The sequence below is a fragment of the Squalius cephalus genome (assembly GCF_949319135.1).
Source record: "Squalius cephalus genome assembly, chromosome: 16".
Classification (NCBI taxonomy): Eukaryota; Metazoa; Chordata; class Actinopteri; order Cypriniformes; family Leuciscidae; genus Squalius; species Squalius cephalus.
This window is the reverse complement of record NC_137137.1, coordinates 24,513,684-24,538,911: the sequence shown is the minus strand read 5'-3', so window position 1 is coordinate 24,538,911 and position 25,228 is coordinate 24,513,684. Positions and strand designations below refer to the sequence as shown.

The 25,228-nt window shown below is 38.0% G+C and overlaps 1 protein-coding gene across 1 annotated transcript in view; it reads left to right on the top strand.

Moving 5' to 3' along the window:
• Positions 1 to 13,169: 13,169 nt before the first annotated feature.
• adgra2 (adhesion G protein-coupled receptor A2) overlaps positions 13,170 to 25,228 on the top strand; it is an 84,380-nt gene continuing 72,321 nt past the window's right edge. Inside the window, exon 1 of the mRNA XM_079897900.1 lies at positions 13,170 to 14,025. Coding sequence (XP_079754026.1) covers positions 13,796 to 14,025 — 230 coding nt within the window. The 5' untranslated portion in view covers positions 13,170 to 13,795. The remainder of the gene's footprint in view (positions 14,026 to 25,228) is intronic.

The window sequence follows — 25,228 nt, the reverse complement described above, 5'->3', positions numbered from 1 at the left end:
TAACTGATTTTTGTGGGAGGCCAGTAAAAAGTGCATTACAATAATAAAAGCCTGAGATAAAAGCTTGAATTAATTTTTCTGCATTTTCTGGTTTAAAAAAGGACAAATTTTAGCTATGTTTCCTTAGAGAAATAAAGAAGATTTTGTTGCCTTATTAATGTGCGAGTTAAAACAAATCTGAGTCTAAAATAATGCCCCAAGACTAGTAACCTCTGGTCGTACCCGAGGAGTGAATTTAACTAGATTCTTAAACAACAGTTCTCTTTTAGTTTTTGGGCCAAGTAATAAAATGTCAGTCCTCATTTAATTTTTGAAAATTGGTACTCATCCATTTATTTAGTGATCGAATTAATAGCCTCAGTGTCAATTGGATTCACAGAAATGTACAGTTGTGTGTCATCGGCGTAACTATGGAAACATTATCTTCTCTGGTAATGTCACCAAGTGGCAGCATGTACAATGAAAACAATAAAGGACCAAGGCAGCTTCCTTGTGGGACTCCAAAGTGGGTTTCATGTTTCTCAGATACATGCTGTCTGATTTTAACATAAAACTGTCTCCCTTTATTATACGTTTTAAACCAATTTAACACAGAATCAAAAAGACCTACTAGTTTTTCTAAACGATTGATTAAAATGCCATGATCGATCGTATCAAACGCTGCACTTAAGTCTAAAAGAACTAGAATTGAGACCTTATTTTTATCAGAGTTTATTCTGGGGTCACTAATTATTTTTGTAAGGGCAGTTTTAGTACTGTGATAAGCTCTAAAGCCAGACTGAAATTCCTCCATAATGTGATTTTCTTTAAATAACTGCTAACCCACCACCCTTCCTGTTTTGTCTAACAGCCTGCTAAAAACAAGTTAACTTAACAACTTAACAAGTTTAAGATTGTGTACACGTGTTGATTTATAATTGTTACAGTTTGTTCGACCATGCCACCTTCTATTTGAAGTCACTGGTATATTTGTGGAAATGGCATTGAATCGGTCTCATATGTGAATAATGATGTCTCTGACAATCAGATTGACTAGACTTCTGCGTTGTGGCTACGGCTACCTCTATAGTTGGTGAACATGGATAAATAGGAGAAGGATGGGAATATGGTTGTGATGACTTGATGACTTCTTTCCAGTCTTGCAGTCTCTCATGCTCACTGTCTCTGAGCTCTCTAGTGTGGCGGCTTGAGTTCCCTGTCAGGTTGGGGTTGGATTTCGGGCTTCGGGTCACGTCACGAGCTCAAGCCCTCCAGCAAGGACTGCAAGTATGTTATTTCCTTTCCGATAAAAAATTATATGAACATGTCAACTCATAAATGTTTTTTAGAGTTGCTTTACAGCAGAATTGAATTCTGTTTCCATCAATGATTCTGTTATTTTCCTGTTTGTTATCATGAAGCTGCTTTGAAACAATCTGTATTGTATAAAGCGCTATATAAATGAAGCTGACACTGACAAGAACATTAAAATCAACTCTGTTCACTACACAAATTTGAATCTCAATACAAAAAATCCAGAACTGAAGATAAATTATGATAATCCTACTCTGTCTGTTACACTTCCTCACACCTGAAATCACTGATCGAGTGAATCTCCTGAACTTCTCCAATCTACAAGATCATTTCTAATCCATTTACATTGGAACATATGCTCTAACGTCAGCCGTTTAGTTGGATCCTTTGTTAGGCACTGGCTAATCAGATCACTGCATTCTGTACAAATTTGAATAAGGAGAGAGCCGGTTAGTCATGACCATGTGACTTGGCATCTAAACATGATTTTTGTAAGGTAAAATGTTCTTTATCTTTACTTTAAAGGTGAAGTATGCAGTTTCTGCAAAAAAAGAGAGCATATTTTCACGCAACTCTTATTGGTTCAAAAAAAATCTTACATACAGTACTTCACCTTTAACTGTTTACAGAGCCTTTGCTTTATGTGTGCGTTTATCAACGATATCAATATTATTCTCTCACCTTTGGATAAGTTGGAGTTCTCAAATGTAACATTGGCTTGTGTGATTTCCATTCTATTGCCAAAAGGAGAACATGCGTTCACCATCTCATATAACAAGACTCCTAGAGTCCAGACATTTGCTGGGATGGCATCCTGTTAAGACTTCAGGTGGGCAGTAATCCTGTAAGCAAGGCATTGTTGAGCTTTTTATTTAAAGTGTCAAATAATCAGTAAGTCACTACATTTAGGTTTCCACACTCCCAAAATGCTCACCACGGTATATTCTGCTCTCGTAACCATCACTACTAAGTAGCTGACTGCAGCCAAAGTCTATCAGCTTGAGCTCTAAAGTGTTTTTCTTCAACAGGAAGTTCTCCGCATGAACGTCATTATGAAAAACATGATGACCCGCGCCGTTGTTTCATCCAGTTTAGGGTTACGAATGATGAAGTCCAGCAAGCTCTCGCAAGGTTCGGGGTACTCCATGACGAGAGTGAAATTTCGAGGGTGTTCAAACCACTCGTATAGCTGTATGACTTAGGGGCTTCTGGGTTCTTGCTTCATCATTAGCAGCAGCACCACTTCTGTAACCAGAGGTTCGGGATGCCCAGGCTAGAGAAAAGTAGCAGACAGAAGGTTAGCTGGGAACAAATCTGAAGAAAACATGTCATTGTTAAAATGTACTTTTCTTTTATCTCTGTAGATACAGAGCCTTTTCAGATCAAAGTTATTTGGTGCTTCTAGGCTTATTTACAGCTAATGCTTCCTACAGGTGTATTAACTACAGTAATCAGCACTTAAACAACTAAATGCACATTCAGGTTTTGGCCAACTTACAATATCAAGATAATGATTGTTGTCAACCTTGCTCATCTGCTTGATGGCAACCTGCAAAAAAAAAAAAAAAAAGTTTCAATAACAGTCACAGTATTCAGGCACCTGACCTTGCACTAGGAATTAAACCATCTGCAAATTGTTTTAAATCTGTTTTGATGCATGCAAGAGCAAAATGTTTGTACAGTTCGGTAATATTATACCTTTTTGCCATCAAATTTCTGTGTTCCCTCCTACACTCTGCCAAATCCTCCGGATCCAATCATCTCTCCTATGTTGAAGAGAGACTCAAAGGACTCTGAAAAACTAACAGAAAAAATGATAAGTATATGAGCTTGCTAGATCCTTTGAATTAATAATATAAGGTTATACTTTATTTTAAGGTGACGTACTTACATTGTACTTCCTCAAATACGTAATTTGAATCAACTATATGTACTTACTAGCCTATAGCGTTACTCTTAGGGTTAGGGTTTGGTTTAGGGTTAGTTACTTGTAATTATGCATAATTTACTGTTATTACTATAGTAAGTAGATGTAGTAAAGTGTAACTACGTCACCTTTAAATGAAGTGTTACTGGTAGCACTTTATTTTAGTCCTGTTTCCTATGTACATACTATGTACTTATTACAGTAATTACAATAACTGTAATAACCCTGAAACTACACCTAAACCTAACCTTAACCTCTTGTAGTAACCTAACATTATATTAATACAGAGAAAATAATATTAATATTCTCGTTAAACAAGCCTTAAGATATTTGTAGTGGAAAACAAGACGACAATGACGTATTTGCATGCTGATGATTAATGACTTTTAATTAATTAAAGCCTGACACAGTTGATTTCCTATAATACTAATACTTTATATTTTATTCTATATCTATTAAAAAAAAATTATAAATTAAAAAGTGCATGTACTTCATAGATTAAACGGAAAAGGGTCATAGCACTTGCATGTTGTTGTCCTATTGTTAGTTTAAGTGCTTCTATTTTTCTCATTTGTAAGTCGCTTTGGATAAAAGCGTCTGCTAAATGAATAAATGTAATGTAAATGTATATTATTTAATAAATAATAATAATAATAAATAGCCTAAATGCAACCTTTTATCTCACAAGTCTGACTTTTTCCCCACAAATTGCGAGTTTACATCTCGTAATTCTGACTTTTTTTTCCTCAGCATTGCATGATAAACTGGCAATTATGACGACTTTTTTTCACGCAATTGCGAGTTTATATTTCGCAATTCTGACTTTATAAATAAACGGATATAAACTCGCAATTTGAAGCTTTTTTTTTTTCGCCCTGGAATAAAACAATTTAAAAGATAAACTTTTATCTCACAATTCTACCTTTTTAAAAAATAAATAAATAAATAATCTGAATTGTGAGATAAGTCGCAATTATTATTATTATTTTATTTTAATTCTTCATCAGAAGTTAATCAGAAAAAAAAAAACTGAAATATAAAGCTGAAAAAAAGTATTATATAATTTAGGAAAGACATTTGCATACATTTTTGTAAGTTCAAAAGGAGTAAGGGTCACAAATATATATATATATATATATATTTTTTTTTTTTTTCAGATTTGCAGCAGCTTAACAGCAACTAAAGCCATCTCACAAAGGCATTGTGAAGAAAAGGAAAACATATATTTGTGTTGGTTTTCTGTTTGACCACTAGGGGACAGCAATGATGTTTTCTTTGCATCACAGTGGTTGGCTGGTTCCCTGTCAATCAGCACCAGCTATCTCCAAACAATTAGGAGGCCATTATAAAGACATCTAAATCACGTGATGACATGTTTAAAGTGTTGATGCCAGTTTAGTCTGTTACTCTGACACTGTTTACGATATGTGTATGACATCCATGTAGTGCAGTGCAGGTCACACATGCATTGAGGGCAGCCTCTTTTAACCCAGCCTTATGAATCAGTTCAGTTACAGTAATGGGGATTTTCAGTTCATTTAAGACTTACTCTCTCATAAAAATAACCTGTGCCGGAGCAATTTTCATTGTTTGGCGGAGATGAATGACCTGCCTGCGCTGTTTGATATTTTTGGACATGGGTTTCTCCCAGCAATCAGTGAAGGTCATGGGTTGTTATCTCTGGTGTTTTGTTCACGTGTGTGAGGTCATGCTTGTTTCCAGACATCGCTGTAATCAATCTTTCCCCGAAAGCCCATTAAACAGAATCAGCGCTTAACACTAAAGACAGGAACTGTGCCCTGGTGAACAGGGAAATGGGAGCAATCAGACATTTGTTAGACTGATTTCCTAATGGGACACGCTGACGGAATGGCTGATGTACATTCAAATGGTCCACACTTAACTGCCGCTCTCTAACCTCATTGTCGAGGCCCAAATTTTTATGGGGTGTGTCAAATATTGGCTCACTTGCACATACTTGGACTTGACACTGTTTTAAGTCGTTGTAGAAATATATCCTTTATCCAAACACAAAATCATTTGTGATTCAAGTTTAGATTGAAGTCATTCTATTATCTATAGGTGTTCTGCAACCTTTTTCACTTATGAACCAGGGGTTTATTTTATTAAAACTAACAGATTTCAGCCTTTTACATTATTGTGAAATGAAGTTTACAGAAATGTTTTAGCAACTTTTTTTAAAATCTATTTTTAATCTGTTTTGGGTTTATTTATTTGCCTTCAATTATTTTTGTTGTCTTTTGTACAGATTTTATTGTTTTACTTTCAAGACTTTCAATCCTACTTTTCAAGTCCATCATAACAAAAATGAATTAATACATGTTTCTAAATTATAATAATACACTCACCTAAAGGATTATTAGGAACACCTGTTCAATTTCTCATTAATGCAATTATCTAATCAACCAATCACATGGCAGTTGCTTCAATGCATTTAGGAGTGTGGTCCTGGTCAAGACAATCTCTTGAACTCCAAACTGAATGTCAGAATGGGAAAGAAAGGTGATTTAAGCAATTTTGAGCGTGGCATGGTTGTTGGTGCCAGACGGGCCGGTCTGAGTATTTCACAATCTGCTCAGTTACTGGGATTTTCACGCACAACCATTTCTAGGGTTTACAAAGAATGGTGTGAAAAGGGAAAAACATCCAGTATGCGGCAGTCCTGTGGGCGAAATTGCCTTGTTGATGCTAGAGGTCAGAGGAGAATGGGCCGACTGATTCAAGCTGATAGAAGAGCAACTTTGACTGAAATTACCACTCGTTACAACCGAGGTATGCAGCAAAGCATTTGTGAAGCCACAACACGCACAACCTTGAGGCGGATGGGCTACAACAGCAGAAGACCCCACCGGGTACCACTCATCTCCACTACAAATAGGAAAAAGAGGCTACAATTTGCACGAGCTCACCAAAATTGGACAGTTGAAGACTGGAAAAATGTTGCCTGGTCTGATGAGTCTCGATTTCTGTTGAGACATTCAGATGGTAGAGTCAGAATTTGGCGTAAACAGAATGAGAACATGGATCCATCATGCCTTGTTACCACTGTGCAGGCTGGTGGTGGTGGTGGTGTAATGGTGTGGGGGATGTTTTCTTGGCACACTTTATGCCCCTTAGTGCCAATTGGGCATCGTTTAAATGCCACGGCCTACCTGAGCATTGTTTCTGACCATGTCCATCCCTTTATGACCACCATGTACCCATCCTCTGATGGCTACTTCCAGCAGGATAATGCACCATGTCACAAAGCTCGAATCATTTCAAATTGGTTTCTTGAACATGACAATGAGTTCACTGTACTAAAATGGCCCCCACAGTCACCAGATCTCAACCCAATAGAGCATCTTTGGGATGTGGTGGAACGGGAGCTTCGTGCCCTGGATGTGCATCCCACAAATCTCCATCAACTGCAAGATGCTATCCTACCAATATGGGCCAACATTTCTAAAGAATGCTTTCAGCACCTTGTTGAATCAATGACACGTAGAATTAAGGCAGTTCTGAAGGCGAAAGGGGGTCAAACACAGTATTAGTATGGTGTTCCTAATAATCCTTTAGGTGAGTGTAGTAGCCTAATCTAAATTAAACATGAACGTGATGTGTATTGTGTGAAAATGATTCATACCAAAATTGAACTTTGCGACTGTCTCTCAATTATGACAATTTCCAACAAATTTGCGACTTATGAAGATATTGTACTCATTTACCAAGGAGACTGTGTCTGAAGATCTTCAGATGAAATATGATGCATGTAATAAATTGAAAAATGCATTCCCAAGATCACCTAAAAAAAAAAAAAAAATCACTTGTGAACATAATATTTTTGTGGCATTTCCAACAAAGCTACAATTTTGTCAAATTAATAAAAATAGGTTAAATAAATATCTGTATTTATTTTAATATTTATAAAATGCTATCTATTTGACTTAGCCAGACAAAGGAGTACCGTATGTCATTTTATTTAAATAAAAATAAAAATTCCATGCTGTTAAACACAATACATCATATCTAGTGGAAGTGACATTTGGTGGAAATGGTAAAAGAAAAAAGATGATGAATGAAAAAAACATTTCTACTGTGTTGTATCTATATACCCCATTGCATATTGATCGTGCCTATAGTTGAAGAAAAGTGATAGAGATGCTCACCCCTGAAACGTATACCATATTGCTAGGCACAGATCACTGGAATAGCAAGAACAGACAGACACCACAAGGTGGCGCTATACATAAACACCAGCCTGCTGAAAACATTCATATCTTAGTCACTTGACTTCAGATCAAGTAGATATCCTTTTATCACAGGCCAACACTGCTTTGAAATGAACTCACAAAGTGTTCTTTATATATTTGTTGGCTGCCTTTTTGTTTTTGAAACTTTCATACATTTGGTTGTGTTTTTCAACCAGTATTAAATCTCCCTGTGGATTGGAGGCAGATAGTGACCTCATCAGAGCGATAGAGCAACGGGAAATAACATCACTCACCAGGGGTCATTACCTTCATCCCTGGGAGGAACTGTCTAATATGTGTAGTGTCTAAAAGTAAAGTCAGTAGTATTGCAGTAGCTGTCTTTGATATCACACGACCGAAAACCAAAAACACTGAACAATTATATTTAAAAAAAATACAATAAAATATAATTAAATTATATATAGCACTTACAAGTTTTTATTTAAAAAGTGTGTGTGTGTGTGTCTATATATACATATTAGTCTGTTATTGATCACAAATTACATGACACAAATTTTTTATTCGTAACGTAATCTGGATTACTCATTTTAGGTAATGTATTCTAACTACTTTTTGATTGCTTTTAGATTACTTTTCACCTAACTCATTTATCACTTAGATTTGAATGGGATTATTGTATACCATTCTTGATTTTTCCTGATATTTTCCATTATTTGTTATCAACAACATAAAAAGCATTAAGCATTATTATGACAGGGTTTCCCAATCTGGGTTAATTAAAGAACTGCAGTGGGATTCTGAGTTGATGAAAAGCTAATTAAATCATAAAAAATGTCAAATGAAAATGAATCATTTTGTTTTAGAAAGGACCATTTAAAAGAGTAAATTGAAGAATTAGTTAGAATCAATAAATTATGAATAATATACTACCATTGTGTGAATAATATGTAATCATGTAATCCATAAAAAAGTAACTGAAACGTGATTTTGAGCATTTTAAAACGTAATATAATCTAATTACAATTTGGAATCTGATTACGTAATCCCAATTACATTTACTCCGCTACAACCCTATATACAGTATATATATATATACATTCAACATTCAGATAAAATTCAAATTAATTTTTTTTTTTTGCACGGATGCATTAAATTGATCAAAAGTGTCAGTAGAGACATTTTCTTACATTAATGTTACAAAAGATTTCCATTTGAAATAAATGCTGTTCCTTTGAACTTTCTATTCATTAAAGAATCCCAATTTTTTTTATGACGGTTTCCACAAGCATATTCTGCAGCACAACTGTTTTCTACATTGCTAATAATAAGAAATGTTCCTTGAGCACCAAATCATATTAGACCGATTTCAAGTTTTACTGACTTGTCTTTTTGGGGCTGCGTGTCCTGTATAAAAATGATACAGTGTCTGTCTCTTTCTAAAGCCTAATAACTCTGTGTCATTTCCTCCTTGTATTTGTCCATTGTATAACTTTCACTCTCGCAGCAGACTGAGGCCCACTTCTCCATTTATATTCCCTCTTCTTTATTCCACCTGGAATGGACTCCAGATGTTGCTGAGGGAGAGGGAGATACTGCTTGCTCGGCGATACGAGCTAGAAAAGAAAAGCAATGGGGGAATAGGAGGGAGTAAGCGAAAGTGAGCACGAGAATGTTGGAAGGACATAAAAGTTTGTCTGGATGCCATTAAGTACAATTTGATGTAATGTGCTTTTTGGGACGTGACATTTTAAATGGAAACTGCGTACCAGATGAGGAGGGTTCGGAGGTCTTGAAGGTGCGGAGAGAACGTGTTCGAAACGTTATTTAAAGTGCAGGATAAACAGACCTCGGTTAGAGGCACTGTGGTGCGCGTTTGCACGTTTCCGGAAGCAATCGGAATCGTCTTTCCCGCAGGCCCTCATTCCGTACAGGAATAACAAACGCGGGTTTGCACGATTTTAGCTGGAGTACAGTGTCCCTTTGTGCGAGTGGGCAGCTCTCACACGTCTGAACCTGTGGCACCGAGACACCAACGTCAAGCTCAATTGAAAACCTCTATCCGTTTTCTCCGCAGTATTTTCAAAACGTGGCCTGGGTCTGTTTTTTTAAAGCCCGAGCTACGGTTTCCTATTTCCCCGCTTCTTGTATATCAAAAGGGGTCGGTTTTAAAATGAGAAGTTGCCGTTTTAAAATAAGACAACACTGTGGATTTCAACTCTGCTGGAAACAAAAGTTGATTTACAGTATGAGTATCAAAGACCTGAGGAAATTAAGTCTCGTGTGTGTTGGGAATTTTACAGCATGGCCCATAAACATCTCAGCGGTCCATATCTGGTTCCCCTTTCCTCTTTTCCCTAGTTACAACAGCTCTTTTTGAAACATTGAAAAATTTATGCTGATGGGAGCATTTTTCCCTCCATAGCAAATGCCTGATAAGAGGATTTTAGTAGCAGCAGAACAGACACACATTGTTTTTATAATGATGACAAACAGAAATTGGAAGAACGTTATGCCCTTAAATAATCCTTCTGATTCTGTCTCTGTGGTTTTCTTTTGGTTCGTCTGAAGGTTAACCTCAACCAGCCTGTGTATACTGCATGACACATGGTGATCATCCACACATTTCTATCCGAGCGTTGAAATATAATTGCCTGGCGCTCACTTTTTGGCTCGGTTTTGGAGTCCACAGTTTGTTAAACAACACTTCATTGGAGCGTTTTAAATCTATTTTTATCAATTCATAATCCAGCATTAGTGTAAACCGTAATTAGTCAGTTAGGGAAAATATAGTTTTGAAGAAAAAGCTTATAACTTTGACAACAATGATTCCAAAAGGGGAACATTAGTTTGTGCATGTGTGTGGTTCATTGTTATTACGTGTTTACAATACTGTAATAACACAGTAATAGGTTACTTGCAATGTTCTGCTATAGTGTGGTTTTCATTTCCTCAGCTGTGCATTTATGAAGTGTTGACACAGCTGTAAGGATAAGTCAAATACTGGTTTCATTGTAGAAATTCTTATGTGTACATTGTGAAACCATCCTACAACTGCTTACTTAAATCAACAAATTCTGTTGAATTTGTTCTGTCAGAACCATGAGAAACAAACTAAGAGGCAACTGTATATCTATCATTCTTGATGATCTGTTTCCTGGATGTATTAAATTTCTCCTCTTTGGTTCTCAGACCCCATGTGCTCTGTGCACATCGCAGCCAAAGCTTCATTCAGGCTCCTATGGTCCAGTCGCACGCGAAGATCCAAGGAGGCCCTGACAAGCCCCATGGACTGACCAACTGGGTCATAGTGCCTGATATGTAGTCAGCATTAATTACAAGTCAAAGGCTAAGCCCAAACATACATCTATTAGTTCTATTAAGAGAGCTAGAGAGACAGAAGGATCAAGTTTTTGTAGTTATTGATGAATAATCCCAAATGCTGCCGTTCCCCAGGGGGTTCTCAGTCATTCCTCATGTGTTGGTCATGTAATTAAAACCTTTTCAAAAATTCTTTAGTTTTACTGTGGATGTGGCTGTTTTCATCTATCAATGACACCTTTGTGAGATTACCATTAAAATTAGGCAAAAATTCACATTTAAACGGATAGTTCACCCAAAAATGAAAATTATGTCATTAATTACTCACCCTCATGTCGAAAGACTTTTCTTCATCTTCAGAACACAAAGATGTTTTTGATGAAATCTGAGAGCTTTCTGTCTTATAGACCGCTATGCAACTACAAGTTTGACGCTTCAAAAAACTTCATAAAGAGATTGTAAAACTAACCCATATGAATTGAGCGGTTTAGTCCAAATTTTCAAAAGAGACTCGATCGCTGTATATTATGAACCTCATTGGTTCTTGCGGAAGCTCAAACGTGCTGCGTAACACGAGAATGAACCTCATTGGTTCTTGCAGAAGCTCAAATATGCTGCGTAACACGAGAATGAACCTCATTGGTTCTTGCTAAAGCTCAAACGTGCTGCGTAACACAAGAATGAACCACATTGGTTCTTGCTAAAGCTCAAACGTGCTGCGTAACACAAGAATGAACCTCATTGGTCTAGCTGAAGCTCAAACGTGCTGCGTAACACAAGAATGAACCTCATTGGTTCTTACTGAAGCTCAAACATGCTGCGTAACACACAAGAATGAACCTCATTGGTTCTCACAAGTTAAGCGAACATGCTTGAGCTTCCGTTTACCAGATCAGATGTGTGCACTGATGAATGTTTATTTGTGAATAAAAGCCTAAATTTAATCTGTTCATCATATAAAGCGATCATGTTTCTTCAGAAAATTTGGACTAAACCACTCAATTCATATGGGTTAATTTTACGATTTCTTTATGAACTTTAAGCGTCAAAGTGCTAGTTGTGTAGCTGTCAATTGGGACGACATCAGGGTGAGTAGTTAATGACAGAATTTTTGATCCCTTTAAAAGGGAATGACCTCTTTCACTTGATAAACCAGATACATAGGGGAGCGCGGGGCACAACCTAACGCGGGGTTAGTTGTAACACGCTTGTTTTAAATACTTCCGCACATGCTTGGATGACGAAACTTTGTGTATTTACTATTTGCCATATCAACACTATATAGAAAAAAAAAATCCGCCAAAATAAATTTTTTTTTGGAAGATATCCATAGACATTTATTAAACCATAGCAAAAGTAAATTTCTTACTTAAGTTAATTTTTCATCTCTATTTTTTGTGTTTTTTTAAAATAAGACAAATCTGATATTATTTTAATCTCCAAGATGTTATTTAACAGTTGAGATAGTTCTTTAATGCTTCGCTAACTAGCAGAAGACACTAGCAGGGTTTAAATCCCAGTTGTGCAGGCGGGGGCATGTTGTAACTGCGTTACAATGTACCCCTATTAGAAATATGCTATTATATTCTATACTTTTATTAATTTTATTGAGAAAACGTGAGAAAAAGGTGAATAAAGACTGAGTGTCAATGTTCAGAAATGACTAATTATTTATTTGTTTTGAACTATGTTGTATAGCTGTGTTTTCATGTGTTCGTAGTCAAAACTCAAAAATGAGTTTATATTTAATTATTAAAAATTGCCATTATTTTATATGAAAAAGTTTTTTAATTGTATTTTATTTAGAAAATATTTTAGTTTGTTTTGTATATTTTTTTTATTAGATCAGATAACATTTTAAGCAGCCATATGTTATGTTACAATGTGCCCCACACATGTTACAATGTACCCCACCTATGGGGCATGTTGTCACATTTCACTTCCATTCTTTCGGGGTATATCAAGAAAAAAGTATATACTGTATTAATAAAACAAAAACACATAATTGTACTAGACATGTGGGAAATTAATGTGGGAAAAAATAAATACTCTGAACCATAAGTAGATTTACACAAACTGAGAAAGTCCAAAAGCGTTAGGTTGTGCCCCGCTCTCCCCTACATCTAAATCATAAAATATTGAATTGAAATTGTTTTAAGATAAGCCTATTGTGATATTGTATTTACAGTACAATTACAGTATGTAATATAATTGCACTTTTTTTTTAACATTCACTTGCCCATTCTCCAGTCTCTAGTAGTCGTAAATGTAAATACATAGTACATTTTATTACCTTAATAATGATTTAGAGTAACATAATCTGGAGACTGTAATGTAATAACTAGATTTATGGGAGACATGAAATTAGCTGCGCTAGGACCGCGCGGCTCAGGGAGAGGAATGTGCGCACTGTGGCTGGAGCTGAATGTGAGTGTGACAGGATGGCAGAGGAAAAGCGCCAGAGTCCTGGAATTAGGATCTGCACCGTTATTCAAAGTCAGATTGCGATTTACACCACACGGACCCCGGAGCGCACCGGAGGAGTCCGTCATGTTTGCTGATACGCGTCCGGAACTTTATAACAAATCAAATCGCATTTTTCTGTGAAATACTGCTTGGAAAAAGTATGGACAACAGCTGCTTTGAGGACTCGTAATTGCGCTGCGCTCAAAAGCACAAGAGTAACAGCTTCACTTTCCTTTAGAAAGGCGACAGAGTGACATTTCTGCGCGCCGCCCGTTTGCGCGTCACATTCGTAAAGTACTACAAAATTATTCCGTTTCATTTGGGACATGGAGGAAAGAAAGTGCATGATGGAATTATGACATGATGGATATAATTTATTGCTTCAGTGACAGGAGTGCTGTCATTTTTTAACAGAAGTGAGTTTTGCAGTATACCGTGGTGATCTATCCATTCATACTTAGAAAGGAGTAACTTGTCTCTGTCAGCATTGATACTTTAAGTTATTATCACCCAGAAAAGATTGTGCCCTGATGTCATGGGCTGACCTGGGACCGCACAGTTGATAGTGTGGGGGACAATGTCGGGACCCTGCGTCCGCATCCCGTTTTGGGTTCGTGTGTTTCTCCTGCTGCTGCTTCACAGAGTCTCTGCCGGCTGTCCGGAGCTCCTCTCCAGCGGCTGCAGCTGCGCGGACGACCGCGGTAAAGCTCACCCTGCGCCCGGAGCGCGGAGGAAAGTCAGCTGCGGTGGGAAGGAGCTGACCGAAACGCCAGAAGTCAGTCTGCTCCCCAACAGGACCGTCTCTCTGTGAGTATTTTGTTCATTTTCACTATTTAGCAACGCTTTATCAATGTTATATAGTCTGCATATTTCATTAAAACACAATTCATTGACTCAAGTACAAAGTGTAAAGTAGCTACAATCAACTTCTCGATGTAATTATATATTAAGCTGATGGTTTGTGCAGTAAATTATACCTGAGTTTGTAGGAGGATGTGGGGTGTTGTTTGAGAATACCATTCAGCTTAATTCTCTGAAGCGTAAATTTCAAACGAACATTTGAAGATGCAGAACTTCAGCAAATGAGACTGCATGAATGATTGATGGCACAGGGGTTGTCTTAAGATACAGAAACATGCATCATTGAACATGGCTTTTATTAGACAATGTATGTCTATAGCATCTCATAAAATCAGTAATTGTGACAGCAACAGTCTGGAAGATGTAAACTGGTATTACAACAGTGCTAAAGACAAAGGTCGGACACTTCTTGGTGACTACTGTACAAGATCTTAATAGACAGCAGCTTTGAGCAGCTGTCAAAATTGAACTCTATAGGGGAGTCCAGGGGCAACTGTAATAATTTTTCCATTTTACACTACATTTTTTTTCACAACTCACTTATTACTACAAATATATGTGCCATCTTTTGGTATAAGGAAAATGTACAGTGACATTAATAGACTTGCAATGAGAAAGACTCAGTTGTTTAGATTGTGGTTATCATTTATTGGAGAATTATTAGCCTTTGTTCAAGTAAATTAACATTAAAAATAGATATTAACTACTATCTCAAACAAGAGATAGTTTTTAGTAGTCAGTATTCAATCTTTGATGCAATAATTTTAAAGGTTACATTTTTCAATTTATTCATATTCATTCATAACTAGTTTTGTTAACAGTTGTCCTACTTCACAGCCATAAAACATTATTATATGGTAAATACTGTACCGAGTATACAGAGATTCTGTCATTATGTGCTGTTACAACTTTTGACTAACATTCTTTGACCAACAATCATTTTTGTTTTGGCTTGAACGTTTCACAAAGTGAAACCATCAAACTCTACAGAGTGTGACGCTACCAGCTCATTGTTTCGGCTCATATTTTCATTCAGATGTGAGATGTGGTGAGAATTATGAGCAGAGTGAAGCATTGAAGAGGAGTTTGTTGCAGAACTCAAAACTGATGTGTTGTCATTTTACACATGCCTTCCATCTGACAGCAAAGGAAACCGGTCCTCTGTCCTCAAAAAACACATATGCACACAGGTCCTCTAGTCTTCAGCTGACTTGGCCATGCTAAAGGAGAATAAAAAGTGCACTTTAATAGCCATCCGTCTCCTTCCTTTCCCTGTGCTGTAATATCCCAGTCTGTTCACCATATTCATATTGTCTGCACAGGAAGGAAGTTAAACCTCCAAAGTGTGGCTGTAGCTAGTTATGACCTATTGTGATATTACCTGTTAATCTGGGTGACTATTCTAGTACTTCAGATACTTTCGGCGCCTGTACAAAATACTTGTCGGACAAAGTATGCACTTAATCCCTGTGTGAGACAAGGGAGATCATTTTAAAGCTATGTGTATTTGTTTTGGTGAGGAGAGTGCTATTTTTCGTCTGTTTCTTGACATGGACACCCGTGCAGCCGTCCAACATCTTTGGTTGTATCCGCCCTTAAAATTGGTGTGGAAAAGCAGGAATAAAACACTCGTCGTTTCAGAACCCTGCCTTCCCATGATGCCCTTCTGCTCCCCTTCCCAGCAGGAGCAGAATTCGCCTGCACATGGCTGTCGTAAAAACATAAACATTAAAAGCACTCGAAACGCCGCGAACAAGCCCAGGAGAGGAGTATGCAGCCCGAGGATTGGTCCCCTCGGAGGAGGAGGCCCGGGGTAGCCAGGACTCCATTTAAAGAGGCTAGTGGTTCTGCTTAATAACTGCTCACATCTGCTCAACACATTGCCTTTGCGAAACCGGAGGAAATGGACTTAAAAAAAAAAAAAAAAAGATAGGAAGGGGGCAAAAGTAGGCTGGGTGGCAGACGACAGAGGCGGTCGGAGACAAGCTCTCATGAGCCTTTTGCACCTCTTAACATCGTTTATTTGTTTTCCGAGCATGTGGAAAGCGCACCGTGAGGCAGTTTTATGAGGCTTTGTGTGTTAGAAGTATTCACAGTCTCCTGCCCCCTGAAGGGAAAATGAGCAATGGTTAATCAAAATGCTGCACTCAGCACTAGTTTAGTTGGGTGTTTTTCAAGGTAGTTGATCCAACGCTTTCTCAGGATTGGCTTTTGTCTGGTTAGATGCGATGTTTGAAATTGTGTCTCTGCTGTTGTTTTCGTGGACATGCTTTGTGATTGTTCAGACAGCAGATGCATTCTGGGAATCATCACCTGTCTCTTTCTTGCTCATCTCTTTCAGCCGCTCTCTAATTCGCCAGGAGAAAATGTGGAATGTCTGTATAAAAATAGTTCTTGTTGAGGTGAATGATACCAAAACCCCTTTAAGGCAAGTCAGTCCACTCAGTGGCCATTTTGGCTCACACCTGCTTGAATGGGACCAAAATCTTCAAAGCTGCTTGTCAATATTTGCCAGTCACCAAAAAAAGGTTGATTGGCTCTTTTATTTGAAACATGGGACTTCTATTCCTACGGTGTGCTAACATGAGCTGTGTTCCACTTTGTTTTTTTAATGCCCTTCTCTCGCTAGCTTCCCTCCGGTGCATTGACTCAGATGTACGTCATTGCTTACAGTATTAGCAGGGGTGCCCACTACTGGCGGAACCCATGCAATGGGTTCAATTTGAATGTCCTAAATCCTTAATCACTTGGAATCTGCTATGAAGCTAATGTATTATTTTAGTTTTTTTTTTTTTTTTCCTTTTGTTGAATTTGTTTGATTGACCTTTTATATGGACTGTTGGAGAAAATATGTAAAATTACACAAACAAGTGAAATATCCCCCAACACTGCACATTTTGGATCTCTTAAGGCACTCACACACTACAAGATAATCTGGCCCAATTCTCTCATTCCGACAATCCTATGTAAAGTCCTGATTATCTTGATGGTTCTACAGATTATTCTATCAGATCTACCTGTGATGTGATGTGTGTTAAGAGTGACTGAATCTGCTCAGAATAATGCACAGATCTCAAATTGTAAATATCCAACATGTTGAATATTTACGATAACAAATCCTGTTGTGCGGGAGGAACCCCGATGACAAACCCGCACGCACTCTGCAGTTTGTCACGTGGAATGAAACAATACCAAATTAGAAAGCGAGCTGACAGAAGATGGAAGAATAACAGCACTTTATCTAAACCTTTTTCTTTTATTTCTGCAAATTTTCTATAAAAAGCAGTCCACACACTCTTATCACCATTTATTCTTGCCCATCGTCCGCCATGTTTGTTTCTCGCTCTCCAATATAAACCGCCCTGTCAAGTTCTCCTTTGTTGCGCAGGAAAATGCTGAAATCTTTGGACATACCATTTGAACACCGTATGAATACTTCCCGCATTTCCACCACCAGTTTTGCCGTTATCGTTATGTGTTGCATTAAGTGTGATGCAAAAGACAATTAAGAAATCCGTTTTGAGCAGCCAGAGCATCCAGACTGAGACGCATCTCTAAAAATCTGATTGGAATCGCATTTCAAACCACCTCCATATGTGTGGTTTGAAAAAATCCAATTTCATGTGTTTTTTTGTTGTCCAGACTTTCAAAAATGCATCTAGATAAAATCTGGATATGCAAAAAAAATCTTATTTTTGCTTTCAGTCTGAACATGGCCATTCAGACGGGATGTCTCGTTAACCAAAATTTTCCGGAAATGTTTTTAGCAGTAACGAAAAAATCTAAAGGCAGTCCATCATTTTGATAGATTACACTGAGGGGGATCTTTTGTAACTTGTAACTGTAATTCCCAGTTGGTGGCGAGTGCGCAGAGTGCGAGTTCAGTCTCTGAGGAATAAAATGAAAACGATGTGTTTGATTACACACAGCAGGCGAGGACCCGGTTTAAGTCCATTTTATAATAATAATGTTATAATACTTATACTTACATAATTAAGTGTCTAATCTAGTTTGCTTTGTTTTAAATGGTGGCCGTCATAAAAACTTGACAGATTCATTCAAACATACATTAAATATTAAAGAACAGTAAACAACAAAAAAGGATTATGTGATATGTGACCCTGGACCACAAAACCAGTCACATGGGTAAATTTTTTGAAATTGAGATTTATACATCATCTGAAATTTGAATAAATAAGCTGTCCATTGATGTATGGTTTGTTAGGATAGGACAATATTTGGCCGAGATACAACTATTTGAAAATCTGGAATCTGAGGGTGCAAAAAAATCTAAACATTGAGAAAATCGCCTTTAAAGTTGTCCATTTATGTTTGCGATTGTGCTGCATGGTATGGTAGGAAATTTACAAAATATCTTCATGGAATATGATCTTTACTTAATATCCTAATGATTTTTGGCATAAAAGAAAAATCAATAATTTTGCCCCATACAATGTATTGTTGGCTATTGCCACAAATATACCCGTGCTACTTGTGACTGGTTTTGTGATCCAGGGTCACATACAGTATGGTACATATATTTACCAAAATGCTCCTCTTATTACTTAGTTTGTTATTTTTCTTGCTGTCTATCAAGTTTATGGTCAACAAATGGCTTTTCTGAGGTATAATGTTACGTGACATTGTTTGCAACACTGATTTAGTGATTACATGACACATGATACGGATTTCGGTTAGTTGTACTGTATCTTTCAACATATTTTCTTTTGGAGACATGTTTTGAAACCGATGGAGATGACAGCACGGAATAAAGCCACGCATGCAGCCTCCTTGAAGGGATGGTTTGGAGCAAAATCAACCTAGGGTCCTTTGCACCATGACCTCGAGCCAAACACCCCCCCCCCCCCACCCGCCTTTTTTCCCGTGGTTGAACATTATTAAAGTTAGAGCTTATTTAGAGAAATCAGCCGGCTTAGTGCAGCCGCTAATGGATCCAAGGATGTATCTCGTAAATTACCCCACTAATAATGCCCTGAATGGTACCAAACTTCTACAGTAGTACAAATAGGTTCTGTACTCATAAAATGAGGCATTGGAAAGTTTGTAAGTACATCAGGAGTTTATTTAAATAACACTTGCCTGACGGCTCATGCTACTGCTAACCCGGACTTAAATAAGCTCTAACTTTATTAATGTTCAACCAAGGGAAAAAAGGCTTCTGAGGGCGGGGGGGGGGGGGTGGGGGGGGGGTGGGGGGTGGGGGGGGGTAGGGTGTTTGGCTCGAGGTCATGGTGCAAAGGACCCTAGGTTGATTTTACTCCGAACCATCCCTTTAAGTTTCTGCCACGTCCTTTAAAATTGTTCTTCAGTCATTTTGTCGCTTTAAAATGCCTCTTGCATAGCATACTAGTTTAGTCTGTCACTTAATCATGTAATCACAGTAGTCCTTACACTGTTTCATCAGGCATTACAAACATCCTTTGGTCCAACACTTTAAAAAAATAAAGCGTCCAAAAGGGGTTTTGAAGCCATATAAAATAACCATCTTGGGTTCCCCAAATAAGCTTTCAGTGAACAGTTCTTAACAGAACAATTATGTTCTTTGTGTGAAGAACATTTTAACAGTCTGAAGAACCTTTTTTTCCACTATAAAGAACCTTTTGTGCAATGGAAAATTTCCATGGATGTTAAAGGTTCATCAATGCCAATAAAGAACCTTCATATTTGAGAGTAAAGACAGGCTTGATTAAACGGGTGGACTGAATTGTTCATGACTCTGCCAAATCCAAATCTATCTCATTCATTTTCCTATGAGTAGTCAGTATCTTCCCCCTTATACAGTCTCTGTCGGTGTGTCAGGCAGAGAAAAAGGGAATTATGGGTAGTGCGGTACATTTTTTTTTTGTGGTTTTAGAAGTCTCAGAATATCCACTGATACTGTATCTGAGTACTGTATGTTAGTTCATTTTCATTTCAGTTTCAGAGTAATGTGAGAAAAACAGTTTAACAATCGGTTTTAGCTCTAACCGCAAATAAGTGATTGTTGTATCTGACCAACTCTAAACAGACAGGCCTCAAGAGGTCAGAATGTGATTTCTGGGGTCAGTCATTTTGGTAAAGGTTATCTGTTGGACCAGCTGCAGGCCTGCAACACAACATCTGGCATTCCTCAGCTGATTAGGTTAGATAAGCAGATGGCATCCCTTAATCTGATTGGTGGAGAGGGAAACTGTGGAGGAGTGACCTCAGTAATTACCCAAAACCGTATTCTCCATCCTTATTGTTCATCCATAGACCATAACCTGAATGAATAAGGGAATAGTGATAGTAGAGATTGCACATTAAAGCAAAAATCATTTTTTTCAATTCATTTTTCTTTGTCTCTGCTCAACTTCTGATTTCTTTTTTTTTTACATTACTCCCGCCCGAGCCCCACATCTCAATGTGTCGGAGAACGTGCGCTAACCTCTCAGCCACTTCTCCGACTGCTTCTTCTGTTTCCTTACTCCCCACATTTCGCCTCTGCCCTTCTTTCAAATATATTTAAAACTGTAAATCACCCAAAGCACTCGGTTAGGAGCAGGAGAGATGCGGTTTGTTCAGTGAGAGCCTTTCATTGGCTGCTTCTCGTTGTTTGTCAAGCAGCTCGGCAGAGGATTTGTGGCTACACCTCCATATTAGAGTTTAACTGCTTTGACCTCTGTGGGTAACTGATCACTTTTTGTGCGTGCGTGTGTGCTGTTTGATGCCGTTCCACACGTCAGCCTTCTCCAGGTTTCCATTACATCCTAAATTACTCATAAATCCTCTCCACATTAGTGTATACCGTTGGCATATACAAGTCATTTGGTGCTACTTTGTGGTATAAAGCCCAATATATTTACCATAAACGGCCATTTTTCCACTTTCTCCCCCTCTCCGCGCAAACGCGCCCTCTCTTTCCTTTTGCTCCACCCCTCTATCATGAGTTCATCCATACACAGTGAGTCTGAACCTAAATATTTAGCTGTCCTGGTAGGAAACTGCCATGCCTAAACTCTTTCCAGATGTGGGGGAGAGCAGTGCGCTGTTTAGAGCTAATTATGTGCGGCTGCACAGTGACTGAGTTGATAGAGGGGGAGGGAGACCGAGAGAGAGAGAAAGAAGGGAGAGAGAGGAGGTAAAGAAGTGGAAAGTGTGAAATAGAGGTAGAGATCAAGGAGAGGACAGAAGATGAGAGAATGAGATGATGTGGAGGGGGTGAAGGAGAGCAATTTTAGTTGAATGTTTGTTTATCTGTTGAGCGAGAATGAAATGGGGAAACGGTGAGAGAGTGTAATGAGAGTTGAGTCTGGGTTTTTGCTTCATGAGAGTGTTTGTGAGTGTATGTATACACAGTATATATGTACTGTATGTATGTATACATACTGTATACACCATATATACAGTATATATAGCCGATACATAAATATGTAGGCTATATAAATAGAATAATGAAAAATAAAACTTGTGCAGAGATTTGTTTTCTTTGCGCGTGAGAGTTCATTAACATGCAGTGATAATGGCGAATGCACAAAGTTCAATATTACGCTTTTTCAAGAAATCACGGAAAGATGAGTGAGAAGGAGAAAAGGTGCCATCTAGATCTGAGCCCACTTCACCTTTCCACTGGGAGACAGTGAGTGAAGCGACACCTGAGGATTCCCTTTTCCAGGGCACGCATATTTCATCACTGGACTGTAGTGAGACTTCCATGTCACAAATCGGCACAATGCCGAATGATTTTATCTCAGTATAACAGCGAAAACTATTTAAAATACTCAGTCATTTATGGCATAAATTATGGTCATACAGGTGAGACATTATTTGAAACTGTAAAGAGTCTATTTTTATTTGTGTACACTCACAATAAAAACAAAACAATCAGGAAGCCGCTTTCTGCCATCTCTGATTTCTTTCCGTGAAGTTAGTGGAGCACATCACAAAAATGAATCGAAATTCAGCATATAGGCTAGCAAGTTTTTGCTTGCCATCTGAACTCTTAATTTGAGTTGGTGCGTAGATCGTCTCTTTTTCTTCTGCTCTTTTTTCCCCCTGTTGTGGTGGTTAGCAAACAGCGTTCTGGATTGGTGAATTGTGTGTGTTTGTGCATGTGTTCTTGATGTAACGTCCCCAGACATCACTTTTGGCAAGTTAGTGATTGTCTGATTGGCTGACTTCTGCCGGATGTCCGGGACTCTAGGATGTCGCTGTCTTTAACGGTCCACCAGGAAACAATGAACGCATCACATTGTGTTCACTTGAGCATTTAGTTGCTCATGTGAAGCGCTCATTGTTTCCTTCTCAAACATTTTGAAATCCACCATTTAGTTGCTCATGTTAAACAGGTTGGAAACGTTAAAAAACACTTAGTTGAATGTAAAAGTGATATTATTGCATGTTTGCATGATATGGAAAAAATATTATTTTTCAAGCTTTGCCAACCCTTTCCAACATATGAAAGGATACCAGAGTGATCTCATTTTATTAGATGCATGTCTTCTCACTTCTGTAATGGAAGATCAGGGTCTGGCTGCACCAGCTTTGCGCAAGTTACAACTTAGCCTAGTTTTGATGTAAATGAGCACTAAGTTACTTAACTTACGCACTACTAAATATTTTTTCGTTGCACCATTAAACTTAGTTGAAGCTTGACTCCATATACAAACTAAATATTTACGGAAGTCTCCGATCAGGAGTAACGGTCGGAATAAAATAGCAGACAGACTGAAGTGCATCAATTAGCCCTTCTTTCACCTGACAGACTTCAGTTCTTTTGACATATGATAATGCTGACATTTATACTCGCCCACATTTTAAGAGAGTGAACATTATGTGAATGATTACTTTGTCAACGGCTCATCAACACGAACCCGTCCTAACAGCACGCTGCTGTGTGCATCTGTCCCAACAGTGTTGTGCATGTCAAATAAAATCAGTCATAATCAATAAATGTCATTTCTTATGTTTTTTTTTTTTGTATCAGTACTTATTTATTCATCCCTATTCATTTAATTTCAAATATACAGTTTCTGAATGTTATTTATATATAAAAAACGTATTATGTTACATATAAAAAAATGTGTTAATAAAAAATTATGTTATTCATAATTAAGTATCGTATTTAATGGAAACGTATTTTTACTGTACGCGAGGAAAAAGAAGTTAGAATGAAGGATAAACTGAATTTCACGCACTTCAACACAACTTCTGCTCACATATTTGAAGGCTGCTATATTGGATCATTGAGGGTAAACGTCATATTATGCAACTACACATTTCTTAGCAGAGCTGACGACCTACTTGCTATGTTCTGCCTTACGAACAAATGGGGCATAAAGTACAGAGTTAGTTACAAAATAGCTATACTAGTGTGGACTTTACTTTCCCCGAACGGCTGGTGCAACCCTGCAGGTGATAGATCAAGCGATTTTTCAATACCTCGCTGAAAAGGTAATATATGCAGTATGAAAGTACAGAAGCTGACATCGCAGCCATTCATTATAATATCTGAATCACCGTAATTACTCGTGGGCACTACAATGTGGAGACATGCTCCAAACAGACATGATTGTTGATGAAGTACACACCAGTTTTAGAAGTTATTTTACAGCTATCCAAGTTCAGAACATGATTCTTGAGTGTTTTAGCTTTCAAATGATGCATAGTTTATGATAGTCAGTTGAATATTTGTTATAAAACAAAGGTTAAAAAAAAGTATAGACACGCCCCCACGGCCCACCCAAGGGCCGATGCTAGTTAACAGGTTAATCTTGTGTTTTAATGCAGATTGTGTCGTTATTTGCTTTAAATTTCATGTCGATATTGAATTAATGACATAGTTGCACGCGGATGTGTTAAAAGTACTTTTTTTGATCAAATAACAGCCTTATAAAACCACGATAGACTTTGCTATTGCTAATTGTGGTATTAAGAGGTAGGGCATCCTAATTCTAAAGTGCATTTAATTGGACCAAATTAAGCACACACCCCTGCGAGCAAGATTAGTCATGGATATTTTTGGTCTGTTTTCCCAGAAGAAAAGTACATTTGAAACGTTTATCTACTTAAGGATCATTGCAGTAGACTAGCTTATAGGAGACCTCAATGCTAATGCTTTTGGTTTCTTTTAAAATTTATAGTAATATAATAAGTGTTTATTCCACAGATCATTGTTGGTTCAACGATAAAGGACATCTTTTTTCAGCAACAATGGGCGTGAGTGTTATTGACACAGTGGTATTTTGCTGGCGGTTCTGTGTGCCCATTTCTTTAAATTTAGCTGACGCTAATCTCCCCCACACAGCCAAAGAGTACACATTGTGTTGATCTCCATCTTTAAGCATAAAACTGTGATAATGTTTTGACAGTTACGCACCATATAGAGATTTCTTGACTCAGTGTTGATCCACTGACTCAACAGTCGTAAAATCAATGTTTGTTCAACGTTGTATCAGCATTATCCTGCTCCAGATTGTGCGTGTTTGTGTGTTTTCAATGGCTGTAAGAATGTGGGTGTGAGCTGAACTGGCTGTTGTACATGTGTGTGAGTGTTTATAAAGCTGTTTTGAGATACCAACGATTCCAACTTCATTGGTGACCTTGAACCGAAGCCCCCCTCAGACAGCTGCAGCGAGTTTGTGTGCATCTGTCCGTCAGTGTCCGACTATGTCTATTTTTCCAGAACTGACATGATGAACTTTGGAAAACTGGAGCTTTATTGTGTTGTGCGATCATAACTCAGCATCTGTATGGATATATATGCGCGTGGTTCTCCCTGAGGTCAGAGTGTGACGAGAGGGGAGTGTGTTTTGAGAAACCTTCCTGACAGACATCCGGGGAATTGTGTGGAGGGGCGTCCTCGGAACGCCGGCATTCCAGGAGGGTTTATTTTTGTGGGAAAAGGCGACAAGAGTAGAGGAGGGGAAGGGAGGGGAAAAGTGCACGTGTTTCTGAGAAGGGGCGGCGGTCCGCAATAAATCAAAAAAGCAAACAAAGACACAGACACTGGATACCGTGAGCCTAACCCATCACACCTGCCCCTGCCACACACACTTTGACCTCTGACCTCCATCCCCAACATCTATGTAACATTCAGCGCACTTTCTGAGGAAAAACTTTCTCTGTGGAATCATTAAGCAGTTATGTGTGCTGTGTTTATTTGTGTGAC